Genomic DNA, 27,078 nt, shown 5'->3' on the forward strand with positions numbered 1-27,078 from the left:
TATAAATGGGCTGCTGGACTCACTCCATTTTGATTTGCTTTAATGTAGGTTTGCCGTATTCACCTAAAGTCAATACCCTAAGAGCCAGTTTATTACACTATTAATTATTAATTATTATCATTATAGTCTGATTCACTGTTACCTTGCATAGTCATGTATACCAGTGAAAAGACATTTACACCAGTCCAATGGGTGTAAAACATTCCTAGATTAGAATGATAGCATCTTACGCTCACTTTGTGGGGATGTAAATGAGGACACGTGGTGCAAGGGAGCAGAGAATTAGGTCCAGAACGTGTATATCTGTGTGCACACGCGTAAACATTTGTATGCTGTGTTCTACATTACACCCTGTTGTATGGCATTTCCTAAGACACTCATGAACAAAGAGTAGCATTCCATAAGTTGTGTATGCATCATTCTGCATCCAAACGAGTTCAAGTGGGGCTTTTAAGGATACAATTAAAAACCAAACCAAACCCTGAACAGTTAGTTGCAGAGTAACTTTAATGCAGTCCAGAGTGTTGAAGCAGAACTCTTGAGATCTATTTTTCTAACTGCAGGCAGTTGATTTCTGCTTGCTGGGAGACATCTGGGAGCCATATGGTAGCACACGGAAGTGGGGTTTACTGGAGAAAATAACCTTATTGCCTTTAATTGGGGGGCCCGCTGAGGATGAATTACTCTGCAAAAACAAGCCCTCAATGTTTGCTGGAGAGCCCCTGGCAGTCCTAAGGGGGTTGCTATCTTCATTTGGCCTTGACGACTCTTGGGTTGTCTCAGTAAAACCTGCTTCCTGAGACTCATCACTTGGCTTTCGTCCTGGCGTGTGGCCCCTGCTGTTCCTGCTGCTGCCCATTCCCTGTCTGCATTCCTCAGAGGTGCCTTGGGACCCAGCCTTCCTCAGCTTGTCTTGCTCAAGTAGCATCTTGACCGTCGGAGACGTGAGAGTGGTGTAGGCTGGCCACTGGCGGCCGCGGCGGATCAAAGGGCTGGGGAGGCCGATATTTGCCGAGAACATCCTTTGTTCTGGAACCCAAGAGATAAGGACAAGTTTAGAATGCAGCAAGCACAGCTGGTTACCTTCTGCTTGGCTTTGACTGCCTCGGAAGCAGCAGAGAAAGGCCTGAATTCCCCACAGCACTCACAGAGGTGCAAGGAGAAAAGGCAGGGTTTCCAGTACGGAAAGAAATCAGTGCGCTCAATTGCAACGCCCACACCTGCCAGAGCTCAGAGCCCACCGCCCCGAAGAAACCAATCGGAGTGGGTAGAGCTTGGGAGGCAAACAGTGCAACGCCCAGCACCTACTCTGCTGCAAGATTCCCATTGCTGGTGCTGCCATCGGTACCTGAGCTGCAGCAGGGTTGACCCTCGCCAGATAACGGCTCCCATGTAGGGCATGGAAGGTTTTTCCTTTGCACCTTTACTGAGGCAGATTCATGTCCCAGTGGGAGCAGCAGACGGCACAAGATCTGCCAGAGCTGCCCAACATGAAGGGAGAGTGCTCCTGCCTGCAGCACCCCTGGGGGTGAGGGGCGCAAGTTCCCTTTCATCATGGCGAGTTAGCTCTGCCAAGGCCCTACCTCTTCCCCACTCTCTTTGGTTTGTCCAGCAACCTACCAGTCAACCTAGCAATCAGAGAGCCGGACGTGCACTCAGGAGAGCACAGGGACTGCAGCGGTGCCCTAGGAAACAATCGAGCGGCTGGAGCCTATGACCCCTTGCTCAATTATGTTAAAAAGAAGCTACCTATCTAAAGCACTTATCACTCTACCATCTAAGCAGCGTGACCTAATGGATAGAGCACTGGACTGGGACTCAGAAGACCTGGATTCCATTTCTGGCTCTGCCACTGGCTTTCTAGGTGACTTTGGACAAGTCACTGCCCAGCTCTGTGCCTCTGTTTCCCCTTCTGTAAAAGGGGATAATGACACTGACCTCCTTTGGGAGGCTCTTTGAGATCTACTGATGACAAGTGCTATGTAAGAGCTAGGTATTATTGTTCACTGAAGGCATGGGTTGTTCTCAATATTCCAGACAGCATTTTCTTGAGGGCAATATGGAACTGAGGTCAAGTTGGAACCCGCTTAACAAAAAGAAATTAACAAAAAGAAGAAAGGCAAAGGAAATGAAATAATAACAATACTTAGCATTTCTGCAGAGCTGTACCATGCCCGAGGTCAAACAGAGGATCAGTAGCAGGGCCCATCCCTGAATTAAAATCTCCTAACTCCCAAGTTTTCTGTTCTAACCACTAGACACAGTTTCTCCTCTGGTATCTCAGCAAACAAAACAAAAAGCTCTAGAAACTATAGATATGACCAGAGAGATTAGAGTCAGAGTGTATGTCTATGCTCCAGCTGGAATAGACAGACCTGTGCTAACTTTACCTGCACTAGCATGGGGGCATGCACAGGAATAAAAATTTGGCCACTTTTGGAGGGGCACTTTCTGTGCCCCCCGTGTCCAGAGGAGCTGCCTCTTTCCACACACCCTCCCCCATCCCTTGCACTTGGAGGAGCTGTCTCCCCCCCTGCAGCCACTGGAACTGGCTCTCCCTTCCTCCCTCCCCCCACAGCCCCAGGGCTGTTGGAGCTCACGCTCCCTGCTCGGGCCCCAGAGGAGTTCTGTGCCCCTGCCGATTGGGAGGGCCCCTGCCCCTGCTTCCCTGTCCCCTGCACACGCCCCTGAGAATAGCTAAAGATAGCCACGTAAATGCAGTGGCCTGGGCTGTACCAGCACGCCGGGGACCCTTGGTACCTATTGGTGTTGCTGAAGCCCACAGTGCTTCATCTACTCTGCTGTTTTTAGCCATGCTAGCATGGGTCAAGCCAGCCCACGTATGCCTACCTGTGCGGCAATCACAGGTTGGAGTGCAGAGGAGACAAATCTAGAGTCTCTGGTGTACGCTCAGCTTCACACAGGAGAGAAAATCCAAGGAAGAAAGAAAGTCGCTGAAAAGACCTGAAGGCCCCATCAAACATCAGACTTTTAGTTTCCTTTCTAGTGTTGAATTTAAAGCCTGTCACAAAACCAGCTCATTCTTGCCTGGCAGCAATTATTCATTTAAGAATTGCACAGCCCACGAGCAGCGATAGAATTTCCTGCATGCATGTAATTGCTTTTATCTTTACTTAGCGCTGCATAATAAATCACCACAATTATGTAATTAGCAATTAAATATTTACAGGAGTAAAGCATGCTCTTGGTTAAACAAGCAGGTCATTGAGGATGGAGAACTGGAAAAAGGTCCCATTGACCAGGCCCGCCTTGTGGTATAATCACTCCGCTGAAATGGGGGATGCTTCCACAATAGAGATATTTAAAACAAGATTTGGCCTAAGCATTGGAGAACAGACCATTGGCAAGAGCAGTATAATGGGCAAGGGGATGGACGAATAGATCCTTTTCCCATCTCTCTCTCTATGATTGTATGACACTCTTTTGGGGCCAGAGTCTGCTCCCATGAAAGTCAATGCGGAGACTCCCAGTGTTTTCAAAAGACCAAGGGAGAAATCAGCGGTAGTTCAATTTGCAGATGCAGGAAGCCCAGCCCATCAAGTGTTTGTAATTTCTATCCCTGGGACGCCTAATTAAATGTTTTATACAGGAAGAATTAGCACCAGTAAATATCTGCACCTCTATAGCTCCACCATCCATCTGAGAGGCTGAAAATGCTTTGCAGTCAACCTCTCAATGCCCCAAATGGCAGTGAGGCACAAAGAGAAAATATGGTTATGCAACTGAGGAACTGCACTGGAATTCAACAGATCTAGGCTTAGTTCCTGGTTCTGACACAGACTCTCTGCATGACCTCAGGCATGTCACTTAGGGTGGAATTTTCAAAAGCACCTAAGTCATTTAGGAGTGCAAGTCAATGGGACTTGTGCTCTTAAATCCCTTAGGTGTGCTCCTAAATCCTACCCCATCTCTCTGTGGCTCAGTTTCCCATCTGTTAAGTGGGGATACTAAGACTTCTTTTCTCCCTCTGTATTCAGCTAAAGAGAGGAAGTTCTTTCGGGCTAAGCTTTTACTATGTATTTGTACAGTGCCATACTCAAAGGGCCTTTGTTCTCAGTTAGGGCCTTTACGTGCTACTATAATAGACACAATCCCTGCGTTAGGTAGGGAGATATTCTTATCCCCATTTTAGAGACAGAGGCTCTGAGAAATGTTACATGACTTTCCCATGGTCACTCAGCAAGTCAATGGCAGAAACAGAACCCAGGAGTTCTGACTCTCAGTCATCTATTCTAACCACTAAGCAACATTGCTATGCCTAATTATTAATGGAAACCATGCTCTGCTCAAGCTTATCTTCTGCTCACTTTGCTGGTGGAATAGCACTGTGCCAGAAAAAAAAAACATATGTGTTTGTTTTCAGTGCTCTACACCTACCCACGTTCTGTGCATTCCCAGCTCCAAGAATGTCAGAGAATCCAGCAGCAGTTGTACTGTATAATTATTCCTGCAGCCTCTGGACTGCTTGGCTCTGTTGCTCTGCAACCCCATGGTGACATACTGTCTCATGCAGGGTGCACACAGTCTGGAATTTGTTCTTATGTATGCTGTACTCCTGCCCACCCTGAAGAACATGGAAGTCACTGAGATAACTGGCTGCTGTTCTCTTTTATTTTCTGCTTCCCGCTGCTCCCTTCCCTTCCTTCGGCTCTCTCCATGCTTGTCAGCAATCCCATTCCGACTGGGATCATGCTGACACTAATTTCAGTCACCTGATTAGAATCAGAAGAATCTTTCATTACATCCCAAGGGCAGGCATGTCTTGTAGGTTTTCTTCACTTCCCTGCATTACTAAGCTGTCCAAGGTTTAGGGCAGGCCTTTTCCTTAGTGCTTCTGAGTGGAATCCCCATGTAGTTACTGCATGAGCCGAGTTTACCTGGGATGTGGCTCTCGGTAGCTCTAGTGAGGCTAATTTAAAATAAGGGGAGGTATTCAAAAATGACCCAAAACTAAATGATCCCCCCCCAAAAAATCACTTGGGGGGTCAAACAAACCTTTCTGTTCATCCTGAAACAAAGGGGTCTTTCTTTTTTTCATTGTTTTGGTTTTGGTGAAAAAAAATCAGTTTTGGTTTGAACTGAACCACTTTTTCTTTCCAGTTTGGTCCTGAATCGAAAATCAATTCTTCGCTCAGCTCTAGGATCGAGGAATCTATACTTTACACAACAGGAAGACTTGTGGAATAAATGTTGAGGTTGCTTTGGTCTCCCCACTTGTTCTCTTATTGTTCAGATGCCAGAGTGATGGGCTATTCCAGAGACTGATGGTGTGCAGACAGACAAGCTCCTCCACCCATATATAAGTAGAGGTGATGAAAATTTTTCCCACAGCAAAATTCCTGTCAGAAAATGTGGTTTTGTTGAAATCAAAATTTCCCACAGCACAATGTCAATTTTGATGAAAATTTTCAATTTTCTGATCAGGTGAATCAAAACAAAACCTGTTGTCTGAAATCACCTTTTTGAAATGAAGCTACATTTTCTATTCCAAAATAAAAAAAAAGTCAGGGTGAGATATCAAATTGTTTCATATCGATGAAAAATATCAACATTTTCCATTCCAATATTTGCAATCTGAAACTTTCCAGCTCAACATTTTGACTTTTTGTTCCTTTTCTGAGCAGAAAGTCATTTCAAAATGTTGAAATTTCCCATGAAAGGCCAATCCCATTCCCCCCCACCCCCGCCAAACAGCTCTATTTATGAGAGTTTTGGCCTGGTACGTAGCCAGGAAAACAACACCAAGCAACTCCCTTCAGCCTTCATTTTGCAAACCAAAAGGCATCTGCTAGCAAGGAGCCTGGCTGCTAATCAGTGGTTGCATGGGATACATTTGCACAACAGAAAATGTGTTTAAACTGTGTGTGTGCAAATATAGTGTTGCATTGACAGCCCTGCAGACTGAGGTCCACTGTGTAACAGAAGGATTGGCACCAAAGGCAACAATGATGATTCTGTGTTTGAAGGCTCAAAGAATAAGGGCCTGATCCAAAATGCTTTGGAGTCCATCCACTGACTTCAACAGGCTAGGGATCAGGTCTTGAAAAAGAAGAACTAACACTCTAGCTGAAAGCTGGGGACCCAGCCACTCAACAACACTGAGCTGTAAATTAAACACAGTAATAACAAAGGCAATGGAAAAGAACTCTGTGCACCGAACAGGCACATCCAAAACTTACAGTCTGTTCCCATACCGCAGCCCCAACTGGCTCTGCTATGAAACATCTGTGAGCTGCATTCCAAGCATCTTGGAGAGAGAGCCACAAACAGTCAATGATATGTACAGTAGTACCAAATCAAAACATGACACTGTAGGTGTTGTAAAGAGACAGCTGATGGGCCCTTCTTTCAAAAATCTCCGTGGGAGGGTGAGGTAAGGAGAGCAGATTATTTTTTAGTTTATATGTAGAGCCCCCTGAAAATGTGAGAGAGGATTTGAAGAGTGAACAAACAGACATGGTATAGTTCCTGCCTCAGGGAATTTACAATGTATCAAATGAAAGCAACGAGCCATAGCAGGGGATGGAATAAGGAAAGACAAGAATTACAGCAACGAGACTTGGCTTTGGCATGTGCATATCTCAGTTACATTTATATTGTTTTTTTAAAGGAGTACTTATCTGAGCTTCACTAAACCAAAAACTGTATCCAGCCAAATTCTCTTTTGATGCAAAGGGGACAGATAACTTTATGGTCATGTGTAAGAGTTAGGAACAGGAAGATGTGTGCATATAGTAGTTTTGGATCTCATGATATTTAATTAAGGTGGCATGGAATTATTTTGATCAGAAGGAAAGCATTGCTGTTTGTGTGATATTTATGTTGGCTGAGGTTTTCAAAAGAGCCTATAGTCGAATTGCTAAAATACCTTTTTGTGGAATTGAATATGCTTTGCATAGGAGCACAGAATTCAGTCTGTGTGATGAAAGAGCAAGGCATTCACATTTTTGTGCACAGTTAGGAAAGTTATGTGATGGATGGATAGTGTTGGTTTAGATTTTTGTGGGAAGGTTTTGCTACGAAGCAAAGTTAAGGCTATTTGGTGTTGGCCAGTGAGAATGTTTCCATTTCGGGGTGTGGGGGGGTGTCTGAATTGCATGTGAAGGTGAAACAAACCTGGGATGAGGCCTCAGGGTCTGATTTCCAAACCTCCCCTCTGTTATGGCACCGGTGGTCCCAGGTGTTTCTCCTCCGACCTTCACCTCCAGTCCTCGCTGCACTGGCACCCACCAAAATGACGCACAAGCTACATTCCAAGACTGGACAGCAGTGAGAACACCACTGACTGCTTGGAACACCACACCCATTCCCCGTCTGACTCCTCAAGGCTTCCATAACTTTTCCTGGCCGTTGGTCTAGGGTGACCACAGGGGCAGCATTGGCCGGGGAGGCTTGCGGGAGATATAGCCACCCCAAAATTTGCCTTAGCCCCCGCCCCAGCCACCCCTCCCAGTGCAAAGGTCAAACATTACAGAGGAGTACGGGTGGCATGGTAGGGCATTGCCACCCTTACTTCTGCGCTGCTGCTGACGGCAGCTCTGCCTTCAGAACTGGGTGCCCGGCCAGCAGCCGCCGCTGTCTGCTCTGCCTTCAGAGCTGGGCAGCTCATACCCTCCCAGAGTACAGTCCATGCCCCCTACTGTTAAAAAAAAGTGTGTGTGCCCACAAGATATAAAGTGCAGCTCTCCCAATTTTCTGTCTAGTCCACCCACCGCCCCTGGGTGACCAGATAGCAAGTGTGAAAAATCAGGATACTTTCTTTTTCGGGGGTGGGAGGGGGTAATATTTGCCTATATAAGATAAAGCCCCTAATATTGAGATGGTTCAAATAATATCGGGATGTCTGGTCACTCTAAGTTGGCCCCTCCATACATTTCCACCATGGACACCAGATAAATGAACCAGGGTGCTAGCTAAGGGATACATTGGTATGGGGCACATTGAGGAGAAACAGGGTCATAGAAGGACCGAACACTAAGCAGGGGAGGGGTTTATGCTGAGGGTGGGCTGGAGGGATTACACCTAAGGGAGAAGTGAAGGAGGGTTCTGAAGAACCATCAGTTGGTAACATCTTGGGTTTGGCTGCTAGTCTGGGCTGGATTTGAATCCCCAGCCTACAGAGAAAAGGTTCTGTGATCCACTCAAATCTTGGGAGCCTTCAGGTGTTCCTACTGTGCAAGTGGCTGTTACCAAGGGCTGCCTCTGTGGTGCATCTGGTGATGCATCCCAGAGCTCATTTAGGAGGAGGAGTTTTACCCATGGCACAGACAGGAGTCCCTGTCTGTCACTGAAGTTGGACGGTGCTTAGTAAACCCAGCCTAGGGTTTATCTGTAGCTGCCAGAGAATTAAACAGTTCACAAACTACCCAAAACGGGCCTGAGCAGCCTAACAGAGCTGTCTTCTGTCTCATGCTAATGCTGGCTTTTCACTGGCAGGAGCTCTCCAGGTACATCCTGATGGGAATTTCACATTCTCTCCTCACAACGGATTCTAGCAACATACCCTTGCCCAGCACAGCATACTCTGCTAATGCAAGCTCAGGCTGGTTCAGCGCCGGGGAAATCCCAGTGGCTGCTGCCAGGATATTCATTTGGGTCATCCCCAGCATCCTCACCGAGCCTCTCTGCCCACTCAGCTGGGGCATACTGCCCATGGGCTAGGTGTGGCCTGTGATGCACTGCACCACACAGCTGAAATAAGGCCCATGTTTTCATGTCCTGTCCTCAGAAACATTTCATTCAGCTGCCTGGTAATCAGCGAGAATCAAACCTCTAAAAAGCCTGGCTGTTGGGATAAACCACAGCCACTGAGTTCAGCTGCTCCCCCCCAGCTTATGTGTCCATTACTTCTTTCTCCATCCAACCCTTCTCTTTCTCTCCTCCAAGCCCCATCTTTCTTCCTCTTCTCCTTCCAACTCCATCCTTCTTTCTCTGCTTCCAATTCACTTTCTTTGCCAGCAATCCTTGCCTTCAGCCTCCCCTTGCGTATACCATGCACATACTCAAGTATCCTAATCCCTCGGCTCGATAGGTCCCATGGCCACACCCAGTTCCCTCTCCTGCATGAGATCTGCAGTGTGGGAAGGTGAGGTGTGGTTCTGGGAATCTATCTGCAGGTGTCTGGCCAGTTCCTTTAATCAAATCTCACAGGTTAAGAGACGTCCCCAAAAGCATTTATCCCATTTCCTACGTGACCCCAGGAAAGCCCCAGATTTAAAGACAGCAGCGGAACCTGGTTGAACCCACTGAGACCATGAAATGGATATAAGCAAAGGCGGCAAGGCTTGTTAGCAAGCAGTAGGAGTTAGGCTCCTAAGTCCCTTAGTCCCAGAGGCTCAAAGGTATCTGGATGTCTAACTCCCACTGAAATAATGGGAGTCAGATCTCTAAATACTTTGAGGTTGGGAGCCTTAGGCGCTATTGAAATTTTAGTTTGAAAACACAAGCCCTGGAAATCAGACCTGAAAACTCCTCCCCATGGGAAGGTTGCAGGGAAGGCTCAGGAGAATATAGTTCCCCAATATTCATACAGAATGGGATTTCAGAAGTGCTCAGTCCTGACCTAACTCTGTGCCCACTGCAGTCAAACTCGCAGGAGGCAAAGCTGTTATTGATTTCAGCGGGAGCAGAGTTAGACGAAATGCTCTTCAATATCCCACCCAATCAGAGGGATCTATCCCTGATGTTTATTATTCTCCTGGGAAGCTCCCCCACCATCCTCCCCTATAAGCTGTATTTAAATTGAATAATTTAGGAAACTGACCGAAACTCTGTGAGCCAGAGCTCAGCACAAGGCACCTCTCCTGAAGCACCCAGCCAATCTGGCAGATGGAGGATATCCAGGCGTAACTTGTCAAAGAAGAATGTGGCACGGAAGATTTGTGCCTCGCTCTCATGGAACAGCTCTGGTTAGTAACGAGGCCTGGGTAGCATTGCCCTTCAGGGCAGGTAGAAACTCACCAGACTTTTTAACTGGGGATGTGAAGTCCAGGCTTGCAATAAAAATTCAACCTCTGAGCAACCTAAACCTACCTAACTTCATACACACCCTGAAGGGCTTTAGCCAATCCTGGTCCCATCAAAGTTTTGTCCCTGACCCAGTGGGAGCATGATGGGTTCCTAAATGCGTGTGCATGCATTTTGCAAGAATTTGGATTTTATACCCTATCTGGTCTTCCTGGAAACACATCTCCTTATGGGCACTGAAGATCCTTTCTCTGAAAACAATTTGCTTGAAGGGTTCCTCTTGCCCCCAGCTGAGTCCATTTCACATAGGCACTCAAATCCCAATCTTCTGATCTTTATTCTAGGGATAAGCCAGAGTTTAAATGCAGGTTGGGGGATCTGCAGGGACTTCCCCACTGTTCACAGACACTTGGATCCAGGTTTTTAATTTGGAACTCTCGCTTCTTTGTTCCAACAAACAGAAACAGACACTGCATTTGAGTGTGCGATGTAAGGACAACTCCTCCTGGTGCTCCATGGCGCCCAAGGGGAGTGCACCACTGGGAGGGCAGGGTATGTGCTCCCCTCCTCAGCAGTGAGCTCAGCTGGCCAGGACAAAGGGGACCATGGAGCATCTTCCACACCCCTTGTGGGATGGCTTGTGTCACAGAGGGTGGTAGCAGAGAGCAGCCTCTGAGCTTAGCATAGTGCAGGAATTGCAATTTGTCTCTAACCTTGAATGTGGTGAGCAAAGGATGAAGGTTCCTTACACGCTCTTCACCCACAATTTGACCCTGAGTGTGCAACAGGCACACAGACATAGCAGAGGAGCTTGTTCATACTTCTGCAGTCTTATCCAATGCAGATTCAAATTCGGAACCTGTTACGGTCTGCCTGTCACTCAACTACTCCAAGGAAGTCACTGATACATGCCAGATTGGATTTTTGGATACAGTGTTACTAAGCTTGCAATTATTAGGCCAGTTTCACTGGTAAACCCCAATTGTTTTGCACTGCTTTGGTAATGCAAAGCAACAAGCAGTCCAGTCGAATCCACTACCAAACCAGGTTTACAGCTGTTTTGTGTCACCTAAGCCCCCAACGTGTGTCGGTGAATCTGGCCCATTGTGATCATCTCCACAAAGATCCCCATCAAACCAGTGGCTCCATATGAGCCAGCAAGAATACAGGCTCTTTAGGAAGTTTAAAATCAAAGGCACTAAAAGAGAGAAGAAATATTCCCACACCTTGGAATGTGAGCAGTCAATTTCAAGTCCGGACCAAACGCTTCCAGAGTTCACGAGTGCTCTGATTCAAGGCGTGAGATTCAGAGCTCACTCTAATTTTGACAAAAAGAAATGAAAACAATGGTAGAGCCTTGTAAAACCAGCAATTGTTGCAGACAAACAGGGAGACCCTTTTCATGAACAGAAGGAGACATCTGCCAGCATCACTGGTGGAGAAATGTTCCTCAGTGGACACCGCTTTTCACTTTTCCATCCAGCACCAAAAAAAAAAAAAGCTAATTTTTGGCCGATGCTGAAATTTCACTGAATAAAACCCAGCACTTGACTGCCTGTCCATACGTTGCTCTCCATGTTACGGTCCCTGTAGCCAGAAACACCACATTATGTATCATGTCCGTGTTGCTGATTTATTTTACAAGCTGCTTCAGGAGACCATTGGATGGGAATAAAGCCCAAGGAACAAAACTGCAGATAAAAAATCCTGGTCAATAAACATTTCCTCTGTAATCTAAAATCTGCATTGCTGGCAGCAGGAACCAGTGCAGTAACACCCATTGATTTGTTTTCCCAGGACATGTTGAGATAGTCAATGTAATCAAAGAGATAAGAGAAACAATTTCCCAAAAGAAAGAGGATTTTGCTTTTTATGAAAAACATTGAAATCATAAAGCTACTGACGCTTTCCTGCATGCTGCAACTGCTGCAAGTTATAATTCGAAGAGGAATTCCTGGCAGTGGAACAATTTTCACACTCTTATATTTAGAGAGAGCTTGCATGAAAAATAGCCAAAGCTGTCAGTTATAAATCAGGCTGTTCTGACAGTGCCCAGAACATGTAGTAAAAGCAAATGAGGGGGAAATGAAATTACATGTTGCAGAGGGAAACTTTGCAAACTAATAAGCTTTTGTTAAAAAAAAACCCACCTTTGGAATAATTAGAACTCGTTTTCTCTCACTCTTTTGTTTAAGTTACAGTTTTTCTCACTGCTCCCTTCTGACGGACTGCTGGCTCCCAAATGCTGATCTCTTATTTATTTTACTTTTCACCATGTGGTTTCTATATTCACTTGGTTTGGGTCTGCAAATCAGAAAGAGCTCATGTCTCCAGAGACTGGGGCAGAGGAGGGAGAAATACTTTAGTTTTGCTTTGGAATCAGGAATCAGCCTCATGAAAAACATTTGCTTTTTGAGTGGCTTTAATGGATTGCACGAAAGACACACATTTACACTGCAAAAGTGCACAGATATATGGCTTGGTCCACTAAAGGCAGTGGAAAAAAATCTCATTGACTTCAGTGGGCTTTGGATTGGGACCATGTCGTCTTTCATTGACATTATATTTTAAATCCAATTGACATCCATAATTCCTGTGAATTAATCCATATATGGTGCACACAAATACTGAAACATGCTAGGACGGCTCCTCTTGCAATCTTTTCAAAGCTGGAACATGCACAAGAAAGTCTGATTTCCCCAGGTAATTGCAAGATCAAAGCAACTCAGATAAGCACCCAACCCTCATCCGAACCCACTCAGGGGCCCATTAATTTAATCAGTTTCTTTAGATCAGCCCCTAGGAAAGAAGTTGTTGTATCAAATATTGTAGAGAAGGAGAAATCACTGATGAGTCCTGGCAAATATCAGTCAAATCACAAATGTGATCAAACTTTGTGACAACTGTGGTTTTATTTGCCATCTTTCACTTCACTTCTTTCTTCCTTGTGCTAGGTCCAACCACTTGGCCCTCCTCAGGGATCCTGGAAACATCCCTTGTTTTCCTCAGTGCACCCCAGGGGCGAGAAATTGGGTGAGGCCTTGCAGCAGAGCTGACAAAAGAGGCAAGAAACCCTGTGATTCTGTCAATGCTTTCAGTCCTGGAGAAAACCACTCTCTGAAGTACAGATGCAGCTACCTTGATGATGAACATGGGATGGATAGATTAGATTTTACAGAGGATATAATGGACCCATCTTCCCAGGAGCATTTCTTCATTCTCGATATGAGATTAAATTTATTGGTTCTTGGTTTTACAGCAACTTTTTAGATCCTCATTTCCCCCCCCCCCCCCCCCCCGCCCCGCCCACGGTCAAGGTTCCTGAACAAAATATATGAAACTCCAAGAACAAGGCGATGCATTTTCTGCCTCTGTAATTCCGCAGGGTACAAAGGGATGTCAGTAATGTTTTTCAGGAGATGAAGCCAACTTAAAATCTTACCAACAAGAAATTCCCTATGCATTCGATCCTGGTCCTATTGAAGTCAATGGTAGTTTGCTATTGACTTTAATGGGCTAAGGCTTCCACTCTTAGTGCCAACCCAGATATAGCGGCATCTGTTAAAAGTACTGCTTGACACTGAATAAAGCTGATGAAGGAATAACAGCAACAAAAAACCCTTTATTCATACATCTGATTTCACCGCTTGAAATTCTCCATAAACTGATTCACAGCCAAACTCCTGTCCATGCGAGTGAATTGGGAAGCTGTGTAAAAAGGGCAGAAATTGATCTTCACAAAAGCCGATGGAGGAGTAGATGACAGACAAGGCAGCACAGGAGAACCTGTGTGTCCACTGCCCAGCATCACATCCCAGTGAAGAGGAAAAGGCTGAACCTGGGGTCTGAGCTCACAGTGAGAAATCAATGTAGGAAGAAAACAGCCTGGCAAATACTTTCTTTCTTTACAGGTTTCCTATTGGAAGGGCCCCAACACCCGCTCAATTCAGTGGGAACCCTTCTCGTCGATTCCAGTGTGCTTTAGATCAGGCCCTTAATGCAAATCAGCATCTGACTGGTGAAACAGAATCACCAGGTGGGCTTGTGGTGATAAAAAACCAAGTCGCTGAGATCCAGCACTAACCTGGCAGATGCTAGTCATGTCACTTAATGCACTACTGGAAGGTGTTCAGCTATTACCATGAAGCATGCGGGATAAGAACCGGAATAGAATAGAGCCCTTCCACAGCTATGCCTCTTTAAATCCAGCAGCTTTAGTGAGCAGACAGACTAGATAATCTGATGGTGGTTTCGGGCCTTAAACTCTATGAAACTATGTATTTCATAGAGTTTAACGACAGAAACCACCATCAGAAATATCCCATATCAAAATATCCCATATCGAAGCGCTGTTAGGTTTACAAAATTAACACTGGAAAACATCAAGAAATGCAAAAGTTAATGTTCTAACAGCAATGGCAAGTTGGATGCACTGTATCCTCTGTGTTTGATGGGACATATTTTACAATCTACCTGTTAATACATTAGAGGACAAGGAACATTAAAAAAATTCACATGTGCAATGCACCTGGATGAACAGTTGCCACAGAACCTTGACTTTTGCATTTCATGGCATCCATTAGTTTTGCTTTGCAGCCATGCCACTGCATGAACTTTGTGGGAGGGGATTGTATCTAATGTCTTTGCTTTAAAAGAAAAGAGAGAGAAAAGAAATGGGGGCAGATATCATGCATGGCAACGTTCCGGAACATTTCAGAAACTTCCGAGCAGGCATAAATAGGAGCTACAATCGAAGGGGCAGACCATCAGCTGGCGCAAATCAACGTAGCTCCATTGACTTCCTACATTGACTTAAACCAGAGGAAGCTCTGACCCAGTTTTGTTTGGGAACCTTAGCTAGGGTGAGTGCTATCCGATGCCCAATGAATGGTCCAAAGAGATCATGGACAACAGCATCAGCTGGCATCAATTAGAGTAGCTCTCTTGACTTCACTGTAGCTGTGCTGATTCATATCAGCAGCATATAAAATGAGCATTAGTCCCTTGAATCAAGAAAGAGGTGGTGACCAAATTTCATGTCCCTTGAAAGTGAGCTTGATTCTCACTCCTCCCTGTTTGTTACTAAGTCTTGTTCCCTGGCTGGACCCGTATCTTTCCATCTGAAACGTAGGGCAAAATCCTGGCCCCTCTGAAGTCAATGAGGAGTTTGCCTTTGATTCCTATAGGGGCAGGACTTCACCCCTGATGTTTTAAAAACAGAATCAAATAACCCCAAAGGGCATGGCTCCAAAGCCCCTGGAGCTGACAGGAGCCTTCCCGCTGACTGAATGGGCTTCGGAGAAGACCCTAAAGCGACTTCTCCTACAGCATGGGCCCTGCGAGCACAGCTTTCCAATCCCCACTGGTAATGAGCCAGTGCCCTCCAGGACAGAGCAACGAGAAAAACTTTGGGGAGTGGCCGGGAGTGGTCAGAAATACAGGGGAAAGAGCTTGTTTATCTGAAAATACAAGGAGACAAATAGTTGACATTAAGATTTCAGGCAGGCTGTGGGATTGGACTATTTCTTTCAGTTCTCACACAAAGGGACCTTTTTTCCCCCTCACACTCTAAAAGAGAAGCAAAACAACAGCCACACACAGAAACCATATTGATGGCCAGGGAAGGGTCTGTGGAATTTCTGTGGATTTTCTCTCTACCCGAGACACAATGTCCTGTGCTGCAAAGCGACAGACAAAGTAGGACGCAAAGGCCAAGATGTTTGCATATGACTCTGTATCTGCCTCTTTTAAGTGCCACCCCCACCAGCCTCCACTCGGGCAAAGCCATTATTGCTCCAAAGCCCTGAGCTTCTTCTGGAACTCCAGCGAGATTGGCAGACAGCACATTTGGGAGTCTAGACTTGTTTCAGGCAGTGGGGCATGCTTGCTGAGCACTAACTCCATGGCTAATGTAAAGCCTCAGCAAGGAAGAGAATGAATGCACTGGAGATATTCATTTAGGAGTCAGTCATGTTCCTGACCCTGGAAGAGGAGCTTGTGCAGAGCCCCATTCTCCAGGATCTCTTGCATGGCAGTGCACAAGGCTGGACCAGGGGTGGGCCAAAGATCCAGCGGCTTATGGAATCTCCAGTTGTCCCAGCCGTCTGTCTGTTCTAATGGGCCATCTAGTGTAAGCCAGACCAGATTGCTTCAGAGTTATAGGGTAGCATTTTCAAAAGCAATTTAGTGATTTAGGAACCTAAGTCCCATTTTCAAAAGTGAACTAGATGTTTAGGTGCCTAAGTGTCGCAGAAAGTCAATGGGACTTTAACTCCTCAGTCACTATGGCTCTTTTGAAATCTTACCCCTCAGTGTTTTGTTTTGTTGCATCTGACGTGGTCTAGTGGTCTGAGAACTGGACTGGGAGCAAGGCATTCCTGCATTCTCATCACCTGTCTGATTCATCCGCTGGCCTTTGCCAAGTCACATGCACTCTCTGCCTCAGATTACTTCTCTATAAAATGGGGCTTATTTTTCTACTCGCTCCTATTGCATGTTGATCTATCCCAGTGGCTCTCAAACTTTTTTACTGGTGACCCCTTTCACATAGCAAGCCTCTGAATGCGACCCCCACTTATAAATTAAAAACACTTTTTTATATATTTAACACCATTATAAATGCTGGAGGCAAAGTGGGGTTTGGGGCAGAAGTTGACAGCTCGTGACCCCCCATATAATAACCTTGCGACCCCCTGAGGAGTCCCGACCCCCAGTTTGAGAACCCCTGATCTCTGCTATCTAGATCCATCCTATTCTATCCCATATCAAACACCTCTTCTATTAGATCCTGCTCCTTAGAGTACAGCCAAACAATCCTTCCCTTCTTCCCTTTGTTCAGTTGGTCTTCTGAAACTGACGAAAAGTACAGTAGTGTATGTGTGACCCAGGCTATCCCGTTAGGTCACTTACAACGGAGGTATAAATAACAACACACGTGTTTGCTGTACGGTAGTAAATGTACAATCACCCATTGGCCTGGAACAGAGAGAACAAATGTGTTAAGCAAGGAAACGGCACCCAGGAGAAGTGGCTATAAATCACCCAGGAACCCCCACTTCACAGATCAGCTCAGATCAGTACGTGGCGGCCCTGTCCCTGGAGACCTGCGGGTTCTGGGCAGGCAGACTGGAAAAGCTGGCCTCTTAACCTTCTGCCTTCCCACCAGCTCTGGCCTGGTAGGTTACTAACAGGAAATCCTGCCAGCTCTCCTCCAGCTGGAGTAGGGGGATGCCGTTCAAGAAGGAGCTGTGCAGGCTGCAGGAGAGGGAACATGCTGCTTCTGCAGGGGCCCAGCAGGCTGAAAGCCCAAGCTCTGGGCTGAGGGACAGGCACAGGGAGCAGCCTGAGTGTGGGAATTTCTGAATGCAGGAATCAGCCATTGGCCAAAGAGAAGGAGGTGCCTGAATCCAGGACTAAGGGGCTAAGGCTGGAGAGCCTGTCAAGACTGATTGTGGAAGATGGATTTATGCCATGCTCCCGTTAACGGCCCAGTGCACTGACACGGGGGTTCTGTCCATGCTGATAAGGGCACAGATTGATCTGTGCACTGGAGCGATTCCTGGCTGAGTTCCTGCCTCCCTCAGGGTTGTAAGAGTTTGGAACAAGGTAGCAGAGTGGGGACCCCACCCTGCCACTCATCCTGATGCCTCTTGGAGATCGTGACAGGGTGAGCAACTCACCACTAGACAGCACCGCATCCTGGCAGTTCTGTTGCTTCCACACTGGACCCTTAAAGCAAGGAAAGCTATTAGCAAACAAGGTCAGTTTAGGATAGTGTTTGTACGTGAGGCTGGAGACACACTGAAAATAAATACACCATTCTTATAGTAAGGGCTCATTGTGACCCTAGTGCCAGTGAAAAGTTAGTAATTCAGTTACAGCACGATACGAATGGGGACCACAGATGCCAAGGACAATGGAATGCATTGTGTTTGTCGCTGAGTGAATCGCATGATACTGGAGTGATTGGCATGTGGCCACACTATGACCTGATGTTTCACTTTCTCAGTTAAGCCTGGTAGAAGGCAAAAGGAATTAGCGGAATAATACCCTCCAGACTAGCTGTGAGTCTGTGTCTCTTTGAAACACGTGGTAATATCTAGCACTTCTACAGCACTTTCCGTCCAAGGGCCTCGAATCAATTTACAAATACTAATTAAGCCAGTCACAGCCACATATCGATTTTATAATCCCCATTTTACAGACAGGCAAACTGAGTCACTAGCCCAAGGTCAAACAACAAATCACGGTCAGAGCTGGGAGGGGAATCTGGGTTTCATAGAATCATAGAAATGAAAGGCTGGAAGGCATCGTGAGGGGCCATCTAGTCCATTCCCCTGTGCTGAGTCAGAAGCAAGTCAGCTTAGACCAAGTACACCTGTCTAATCCTAGACTCCGACCAGCAGGCCATGCTGTCTCCTGGGTACTTGAGGGGTGTAGCCCCTATGGAAAGCTAATGGCACAGTTTGTTGTAAGGGGACAGTCCAAGCAGCACAACAGAGGGAAATGATCACTGAGAGGTGGAAAGCTTCTTCTCCTTCTCTCAGGAGATCAAGGGGCCCCAAAGCTCAGGAAGTGAGTCCTCCTTGGCTTTTGACTGTTGGCACTCCACTACAGTTTATATACCTGGGGGCTATTCTGCTGTGTTACAGAGCCACTAACCTCCCCATCCATCAGGACGCGAGACCACGAAAAATAAGCGACTGCACAATTTCCAGTCACTCTGAAAGAGGAAGTGGTGCTGCAGTCTAAACAATGGGTGCTTTGTGAGCCTGGGGAACAAGCAGGGAAAGCACAACAAGGCTTTAAAAATGACATGCTAGGCGAGCATGGTGGTTCAAACAGATCAGCCTGTTCATCCTTCATTTCCCTGAGGCCCCAGTTAGAAATTCTGGCATTGCCACTTCAAATCAGAGCTTCATTTGAAACAGTTGGGCTCTAAAGCTCTGAGAAAACTCTCATACTGGCTGGACGTGGTTCTTCCTCCTAATTCCCAGTTTGATTAGCCTTAATACATCCCAGATTTTCAAGCCTCTATAATACCGCTCTGATTCAGACTGTGATTAACCCTGTTTGTTCCGAAATGAGCAGTCAGTGTCTCTGATTTTTTTTCATAAATTCATTTTGGTGGTAAATTGCAAACTGGCGACAGGCGCTGAAGGCCGTGGGCCCCATTCTGTCTGTCCAATCATTCCAGGTAGCCGTTCCATCAGCGTAAAGGGGGTGTAATAGTGCAATAGTGTGTAGTACAGTCAGCTTTGCTCTCATTTGCTCTGGTGTAAATGATCATGGAAACACAGAGCAATGGAGAATCAGGCTGTGGGAGCCCCAGGCTCGGGCCTTTGTCCGCTCTGATGCCATGCCATAGAATACGGGACCTTACTAACCAGAAAGTGGAGCCAGGCGAAATTTTTCATACAAAAATGTCTTGGTCAAAAAATGGGCTTTTTTTTCAAAATCAAAGCTATTTGTGAAAAATTATCCACATTATAGAAGTTTTCCTTTAAATTATTTTTCAAAATTTTTGTTCTGCTTACTATTGAAATTTTTCACCTTCTGAAAACTGAATCGTTTTACAGAAAACTGGGGGTTTTTTTAAGGAAAGGAACTGTCTGGTAAAAGATATGGCAGAAATAGTTGTGAAAACACAGATGATTGGTTAGATTCAAACCTTGCAACCTGGAAACACCAGTGAAATTTCAGAAATGTTTGCTGAATTGTTTTCTTGGTTGCCGACCAGCTCTCTAAATTCCAGCACAGTTTTATTCCTCTCTTGGAGAGATTCCAGTGAGTTCTCAGCTAAGGGGGCCATTGTCTTGCCATCCCCAGTTTTCCTTCATTTATGTGAAGTCAGGCACTCCATGAGAGAACAAGACTGTATGGACCACAGCAGCCTCACCGTGCAAGTGACACTTGACTCTATGACTCTTTATCATCAGCCCTGTTTCCTTGCTCTCCACTTTTCTGGCAGACGTAGGGACTCAGACAAGACAGAAGTGATGCTGATTGGCAATGCTTGAGATGCTTCCTGTTGCCAGTGTTGATGTCCACTCCATCAGCTGTGGCATTTTGTTCACCCTTTGTTAAAAACCATTCGCAGTCTGGGGGACACATCCCTGTTCTTGGATTCTCAGAGGGCAGTGGTGGCCATAAACACATTTGTTGATCTCTGCAGGAAGCAGAAAGCTGCTCCCTTTCTTCTCTGATTCAGTCTTAACCATAGCCAGCCATTTTCTCATTACTTCTTGGCTGGACTTTACCTGGGGCTGACCACAGAAGCAATCCAAAAACACCAGCCAGTGCAGAATGTGACTGCCTTCCTCTTGAGCAAGCTAGACCAGAGGCAGCCTATCACCCCTGTGCGCCAGAATGTGCACTGGAAATCAGGAAACTCCTGGGCAACACTTCAAGGGAGCTGTTACTATTGAGAAAACTTTAAGTGACTTAGCATCATCCCCTCATTAGACCAAAAATCTGATTTAGCATGGCCGAATTGCAGCAATGTAGCTGGAACTAGTCACATTACAGGCTGGCTTCCTCTGGTAATCAGAGCACTCTCATTCACCATAATTCAGCATGAAGAATCTTGCAAAATGTTTTTATAACTGCATGTTACAGCAGCATGAGAAATGCGGCCCACAGTAAATATTAGGAAAAGAAGAATATTTCCATAGTAGTATGGCTGTAAAAAGTGACAGCTAAAAAGCTAGCACAGGGCCTCCTTCTCCCTCTCACTTGCTGTGCTACGGTAGAACATAAGAACAGCCATACTGGGTCAGACCAAAGGTCCATCTAGCCCAGTATCCTGTCTTCCAACAGTGGCCAATGCCAGGTGCTTCATAGGGAATGACGAGAACAGGTAATCCTCAAATGATCCATCCCCTGTCACCCATTCCCAGCTTCTAGCAAACAGAGCCTACGGAGGGACACCACCCCTGCCCATCATGGCTAATAGCCACTGATGAACCTATCCTCCATGAATGTATCTAGTTCTTTTTTGATCCCTGTTAGTGTCTTGGCCTTCACAGCATCCTCTGGCAAAGAGTCCATAGGTTGACTGTGCGTTGTGTGAAGAAATATTTCCTTTTGTTTGTTTTAAACCTGCTGCCTATTAATTTCATTTGGTGACCCCTAGTTCTTGTGTTATGAGAAGGAGTAAATAACACTTCCTTATTTACTTTCTTCACACCAGTCATGATTTTATAGACATCTGTTATATCCCCTCAGTTGTCCCTTTTCCAAGCTGAAAAGCCCCAGTCTTATTAGAACCTTAGAGTTATGAACACCTCGGGAGTGGAGGTTGTTTGTAACTCTGAAATGTTTGTAACTCTGAACAACATTATAGTTGTTCTTCCAAAAGTTTACAACTGAACACTGATTTAATATAGCTTTGAAACCTTACTGTGCAGAAGAAAAATGCTGCTTTCCTCTTTTTTTTTAAGTCGTTTACGTTTAACATGGTAATATACTGTATTTCCTACCTTTTTTTTTTTTTTGGTCTCTGCTGCTGCCTGATTGTGTACTTCCAGTTCCAAATAAGATGTGCGGTTGACGGGTCAGTTCAGAAAAGAACAACCCGAACGTTTTGTTCAGAATTACGAACAACCTCCATTCCCAAGATGTTCATAACCCTGAGGTTCTACTGTAATTGTGGCTGTGAGAAGTTACCAAATCATTGTAAGCTCTTTGGGTCGTGAGTCACCATCTTTTTATGCCATGTTTGTAACGCACAGATCTCTGACAGAGGCCCTATGTACTACCACAAACCAAATAATAAACACAAATAAAAATCAAATAACCCATGTTACTTTTTGCTGTGAACATAATTTTGCTCAGAAGCCAGCCCATTTTCCCTTGAAATTAGGCCCATTTTTCATTGAAAATTCTCTCATTTTAATACAATGTTTTCCACCTCCTCCAAAATAAAGACTTTTTAAAGTTCTGTTGGAGGAGAAGGCATTGGTAGGTATTTGTATTGGTATTTATAGAGGCTGGTAGGGGCAGTGTGCTGGGAGAGAAGCTGAGCTCTGCTTAGGGGGCGGGGCTTCTCTGACTAGGGGTCCTATAAAGGCAGCCAGCCAGTCAGGCAGCAGCACAGACAGCTGCAGAGGAGTCAGCAAACAGAGCTGTAAACAGGGGAGTTTGGGGGAAAGACTGGGAGAGCCAGGCAGAGGAACAGACAGGCTAGTGAAGGGAGTGTGTGGTGTTCTGGCAGTGTTTTGGTGGTCGTTGGGGGTTTGTTTTGCTGTGGGTGGTGGTGTTTTGGTTTGGTTTGTGTTTCCCAGATTAACAGGACTTAGGTGAGAAGGCGGTGACAGATACAGAGGCAGCAGTGGTAGTGACCCAAGCAGTGAAAGACACAATGAAGGTGACTGGATGTGGAAGCTGCGGCATGTACATGATCCTGGAGGGGGTACCTGAAAAGAGTTTTGTCTGCATGAAGTGCCGCCTGATAGAGCTGATGGAAGAAAAGATCCGAGGATTGGAGATGCAGGTGGAAACTCTGGTTGAGTTTAGAAGGGGGTTCGAGCGGATGATGGAGCAAAGACATGAGGAGGCTGAAGGGAAAAGCTCAGACTTGCAGATGGAAGCAGGACCAAAGAACTCTGAGGGGAGACTGCTGGGTGAGGAAAGTGAACAGTGGAAGCATGAGACTAAGAGAACCAGGCAGATAAAAGACGGGCTAATGAAGGAGAAACAGAGCTCAGGAACAGGTTTGCAGGGTTGGAAAATGAAAAAGGGGCACAGCAGATGGTCACTGAAGGTGAGAGGGCAAGGAAGAAGAGAAGAGCAACTTGTCCTATAGAAAGAGGGGAAGAGTCAATGGAGATAACACCACCAAATATAAGCCCCAAGAGGATACAGGATGGATTGCAGAGGATTGTAAGGGACAATAAGAATTGAGAGGACTTGCAGCCAGAGGGAACAGGGGATAGACTGGAGAATCGCACCATCACCAGGAAAAGGCAGGTCTACATGATTGGGGACTCCTTACTGAGAAGAACAGACAGGCCTGTAACAAGAGCTGATCCAGAGAACAGAAGGGTGTGCCGTATGCCGGGTGCTATGATACAGGATGTGGACCTGAGGCCGAAGAGGATCCTAGCAGGAGCAGGAAAGAATCCATTGATTGTCCTTCATGTGGGAACAAATGATACGGCTAGATTCTCGCTGGAACGTATCAAGGGAAACTATGCCAGGCTGGAGAAGACGCTTAAGGAAATCGAGGCTCAGGTTATCTTCAGTGGGATTCTGCCTGTTTCTAGAGAAGGGCAACAAAGGTGTGACAAGATTATGATGCTCCAAGAAATGGCTCAGGCAGTAGTGCTATAAGGAGGGCTTTGGGATGTATGGCCACTGGGAGGCATTCATGGACAGAGGACTGTTCTCTTGGTATGGACTTCACCTGGGTAAGGAGGGAAATAGACTTCTAGGATGGAGCATGGCACAACTGATCAAGAGAGCTTTAAACTAGGAATCTGGGGGAGATGGTTGGGAGATGTCCAGATAATCTCCACGCCGGCTTTTAACATTGAGAGGGAAGAAAATGAAGTAAGAAAGAATATAGCCATGGGTAGGAGAATGGACATAAGTAGGAAGGGTAGTGTACATACCAGTCTAATAAGTGATACTGGCGGTAGAATGTCTGTGCCTAATCGGGTAAAGAATGTGAGCGAAGCCAAACAGCAAAAATTAAGATGTTTGTACACTAATGCGAGGAGCCTAGGTAACAAAATGGAGGAACTAGAGCTACTGGTGCAGGACATGAAACCAGATATTATAGGGATAACAGAAACATGGTGAAATAGTAGTCATGACTGGAGTACAGGTACTGAAGGGTATGTGCTGTTTAGGAAAGATAGAAATAAAGGCAAAGGTGGTGGAGTAGCATTGTATATCAACAATGAGGTAGACTGTAAAGAAATAAGAAGTGATGGAATGGATAAGACAGAGTCTGTCTGGGCAAAAATCACATTGGGGAAGAAAGCTACTAGAGCCTCCCGTGATAGTGCTTGGGGTGTGCTATAGACCACCTGGATCTGATTTGGAAATGGATAGAGACCCCTTTAATGTTTTTAGTGAAGTAAATACTAATGGGAATTGCATGATCATGGGAGACTAACTTCCCAGATATAGACTGGAGGACAAATGCTAGTAATAATAATAAGGCTCAGATTTTCCTGGATGCGATAGCTAATGGGTTCCTTCACCAACTAGTTGCTGAACCGACAAGAGGGGATGCCATTTTAGATTTGGTTTTGGTGAGTAGTGAGGACCTCATAGAAGAAATGGTTGTAGGGGACAACGTTGGTTTGAGCGATCATGAGCTAATTCAGTTCAAACTAAATGGAAGGATAAAACAAAAAAAGATCTGGGTCTCCGGTTTTTTATTTCAAAAGGGATAACTTTAAAAAATTAAGGAAATTAGTTAGGGAAGTGTATTGGACTGAAGAACTTGTGGATCTAAAGGCGGAGGAGGCCTGGAATTACTTCAAGTCAAAGTTGCAGAAACTATCAGAAGCCTGCATCCCAAGAAAGGGGGAAAAATTCATAGACAGGAGTTGTAGACCAAGGTGGATGAGCAAGCATCTCAGAGAGGTGATTAAGAAAGAGCAGAAAGCCTACAAGGAGTGGAAGTTGGGAGGGATTAGCAAGGAAAGCTACCTTATTGAGGTCAGAACATATAGGGATAAAGTGAGAAAGGCCAAAAGCCATGTAGAGTTGGACCTTGCAAAGGGAATTAAAACCAATAGTAAAAGGTTCTTTAGCCATATAAATAAGAAGAAAACAAAGAAAGAAGAAGTGGGACGGCTAAACACTGAGGATGGAGTAGAGGTTAAGGATAATCTAGGCATGGCCCAATATCTAAATAAATACTTTGCCTCAGTCTTTAATGAGGCTAATGAGGAGCTTAGGGGTAATGGTAGGACGACAAATGGGAATGAGGATATGGAGGTAGATATTACCACACCCAAGGTAGAAGCCAAACTTGAACAGTTTAATGGGACTAAATCGGGGGGCCCAGATAATCTTCATCCAAGAATATTAAAGAAACTGGCACATGAAATTGCAAGCCCATTAACAAACATTTTTAATGAATCTGTAAATTGAGGGGTTGTACCGTAAGACTGGAGAATCGCTAACATAGTTCCTATTTTTAAGAAAGGGGGCGGGGGGGGCGTGTAAGTGATCCGGGTAACTGCATGCCTGTTAGTTTGACATCTGTAGTATGCAAAATTTTAGTATGGAAAAAATTTTGAAGGAGGAAGTAGTTAAGGACATTGAGGTCAATGGTAATTGGGACAAAATACAACATGGTTTTACAAAAGGTAGATCGTGTCAAACCAACCTGATCTCCTTCTTTGAGAGGGTAACAGAATTTTAAGACAAAGGAAACACAGTGGATCTAATTTACCTCGATTTCAGTAAGGCATTTGATACAGTTCCACATGGGGAATTATTAGCTAAATTGGAAAAGATGAGGATCAGTATGAAAATTGAAAGGTGGATAAGGAAATGGTTAAAGGGGAGACTACAATGGGTCACACTGAAAGGTGAACTGTCAGGCTGGAAGGAGGTTACTAGTGGAGTTCTTCAGGGACTGGTTTTGGGACCAATCTTATTTAATCTTTTTATTACTGACCTTGGCACAAAAAGCGGGAATGTGCTAATAAAGTTTGCGGATGATACAAAGCTGGGAGGTATTGCCAATACAGAGAAGGACTGGGATATCATACAGGAAGATCTGGATGACCTTGTAAACTGGAGTAAAAGTAATAGGATGAAGTTTAATAATGAAAAGTGCAAGGTCATGCATTTAGGGATTAAAAACAAGAATTTTTTTTATAAAGTGGGGACGCATCACTTGGAAGTAACAGAGGAGGAGAAGGACCTCAGAGTATTGGTTGATCACAGGATGACTATGAGCCGCCAATGTGATATGGCCGTGAAAAAAGCTAATGCCGTCTTGGGATGCATCAGGCGAGGTATTTCCAGTAGAGATAAGGAGGTGTTAGTACCGTTATACAAGGCACTGGTGAGACCTCATCTGGAATATTGTGTGCGGTTCTGGTCTCCCATGTTTAAGAAGGATGAATTCAAACTGGAATAGATACAGAGAAGGGCTACTAGGATGATCCGAGGAATGGAAAACCTGTCTTATGAAAGGAGACTCAAAGAGCTTGGCTAGTTTAGCCTAACCAAAAGAAGGCTGAGAGGAGATATGATTGCTATCTATAAATATATCAGAGGGTAAATACCATAGAGGGAGAAGAATTATTTAAGCTCAGTACCAATGTGGACACAAGAACAAATGGATATAAACTGGCCATCAGGAAGTTTAGACTTGAAATTAGATGAAGGTTTCTAACCATTGGAGGAGTGAAGTTCTGGAACACTGGGGGCAGCCTGTGCGGGCAACAGACATATCTGGCTTCAAGACTAAGCTTGATAAGTTTATGGAAGGGATGATATGATGGGATAGCCTAATTTTGGCAATTAATTGATCTTCAACTATTAGTGGTAGATATGCCCAGTGGCCTGTGATGGGATGTTAGATGGGGTGGGATCTGAGTTACTACAGAGAATTCTTTCCTGGGTGTCTGGCTGGTGAGTCTTGCCCACATGGTCAGGGTTTAGCTGATCGCCCTATTTGGGGTCAGGAAGGAATTTTCCTCCAGGGCAGATTGGCAGAGGCCATGGGGGTTTTTCGCCTTCCTCTGCAGCGTCGGGCACGGGTCACTTGCTGGAGGATTCTCTGCACCTTGAAGTCTTTAAACCATGATTTGAGGACTTCAGTAGCTCAGACATAGGTTAGGGGTTTGTTACAGGAGTGGGTGGGTGAGATTCTGTGGCCTGCGTTGTACAGGAGGTCAGACTAGACAATCATAATGGTCCCTTCTGACCTTAAAGTCTATGATTCTAAGTGTGAGGCGAATCTGGACCACCAAGGCCATGCGGTATCCAGACTGAGAACTGAGTTTTTCCTGATTAATTAAAAGGGAGTGTTTTATGCCCACTGAAGCGACTGCTCTTATATGGGGATGAATGCTACAGGAAAACCTCAAACAGATGGCTGTGCCATTACAAGGG

General features: G+C 45.4%; 1 protein-coding gene across 2 annotated transcripts in view; it reads right to left on the reverse strand.

Moving 5' to 3' along the window:
* Positions 1–489: 489 nt before the first annotated feature.
* CDRT4 (CMT1A duplicated region transcript 4) overlaps positions 490–27,078 on the reverse strand; it is a 64,516-nt gene continuing 37,927 nt past the window's right edge. For both annotated transcript variants that reach the window (XM_007072498.4, XM_043527880.1), the window contains exon 3: positions 490–1,029. In XM_007072498.4, the coding sequence (XP_007072560.4) occupies positions 554–1,029 (476 nt within the window). In that variant the 3' untranslated portion in view covers positions 490–553. The remainder of the gene's footprint in view (positions 1,030–27,078) is intronic.

The sequence above is a fragment of the Chelonia mydas genome, chromosome 14 (assembly GCF_015237465.2).
Source record: "Chelonia mydas isolate rCheMyd1 chromosome 14, rCheMyd1.pri.v2, whole genome shotgun sequence".
Classification (NCBI taxonomy): Eukaryota; Metazoa; Chordata; order Testudines; family Cheloniidae; genus Chelonia; species Chelonia mydas.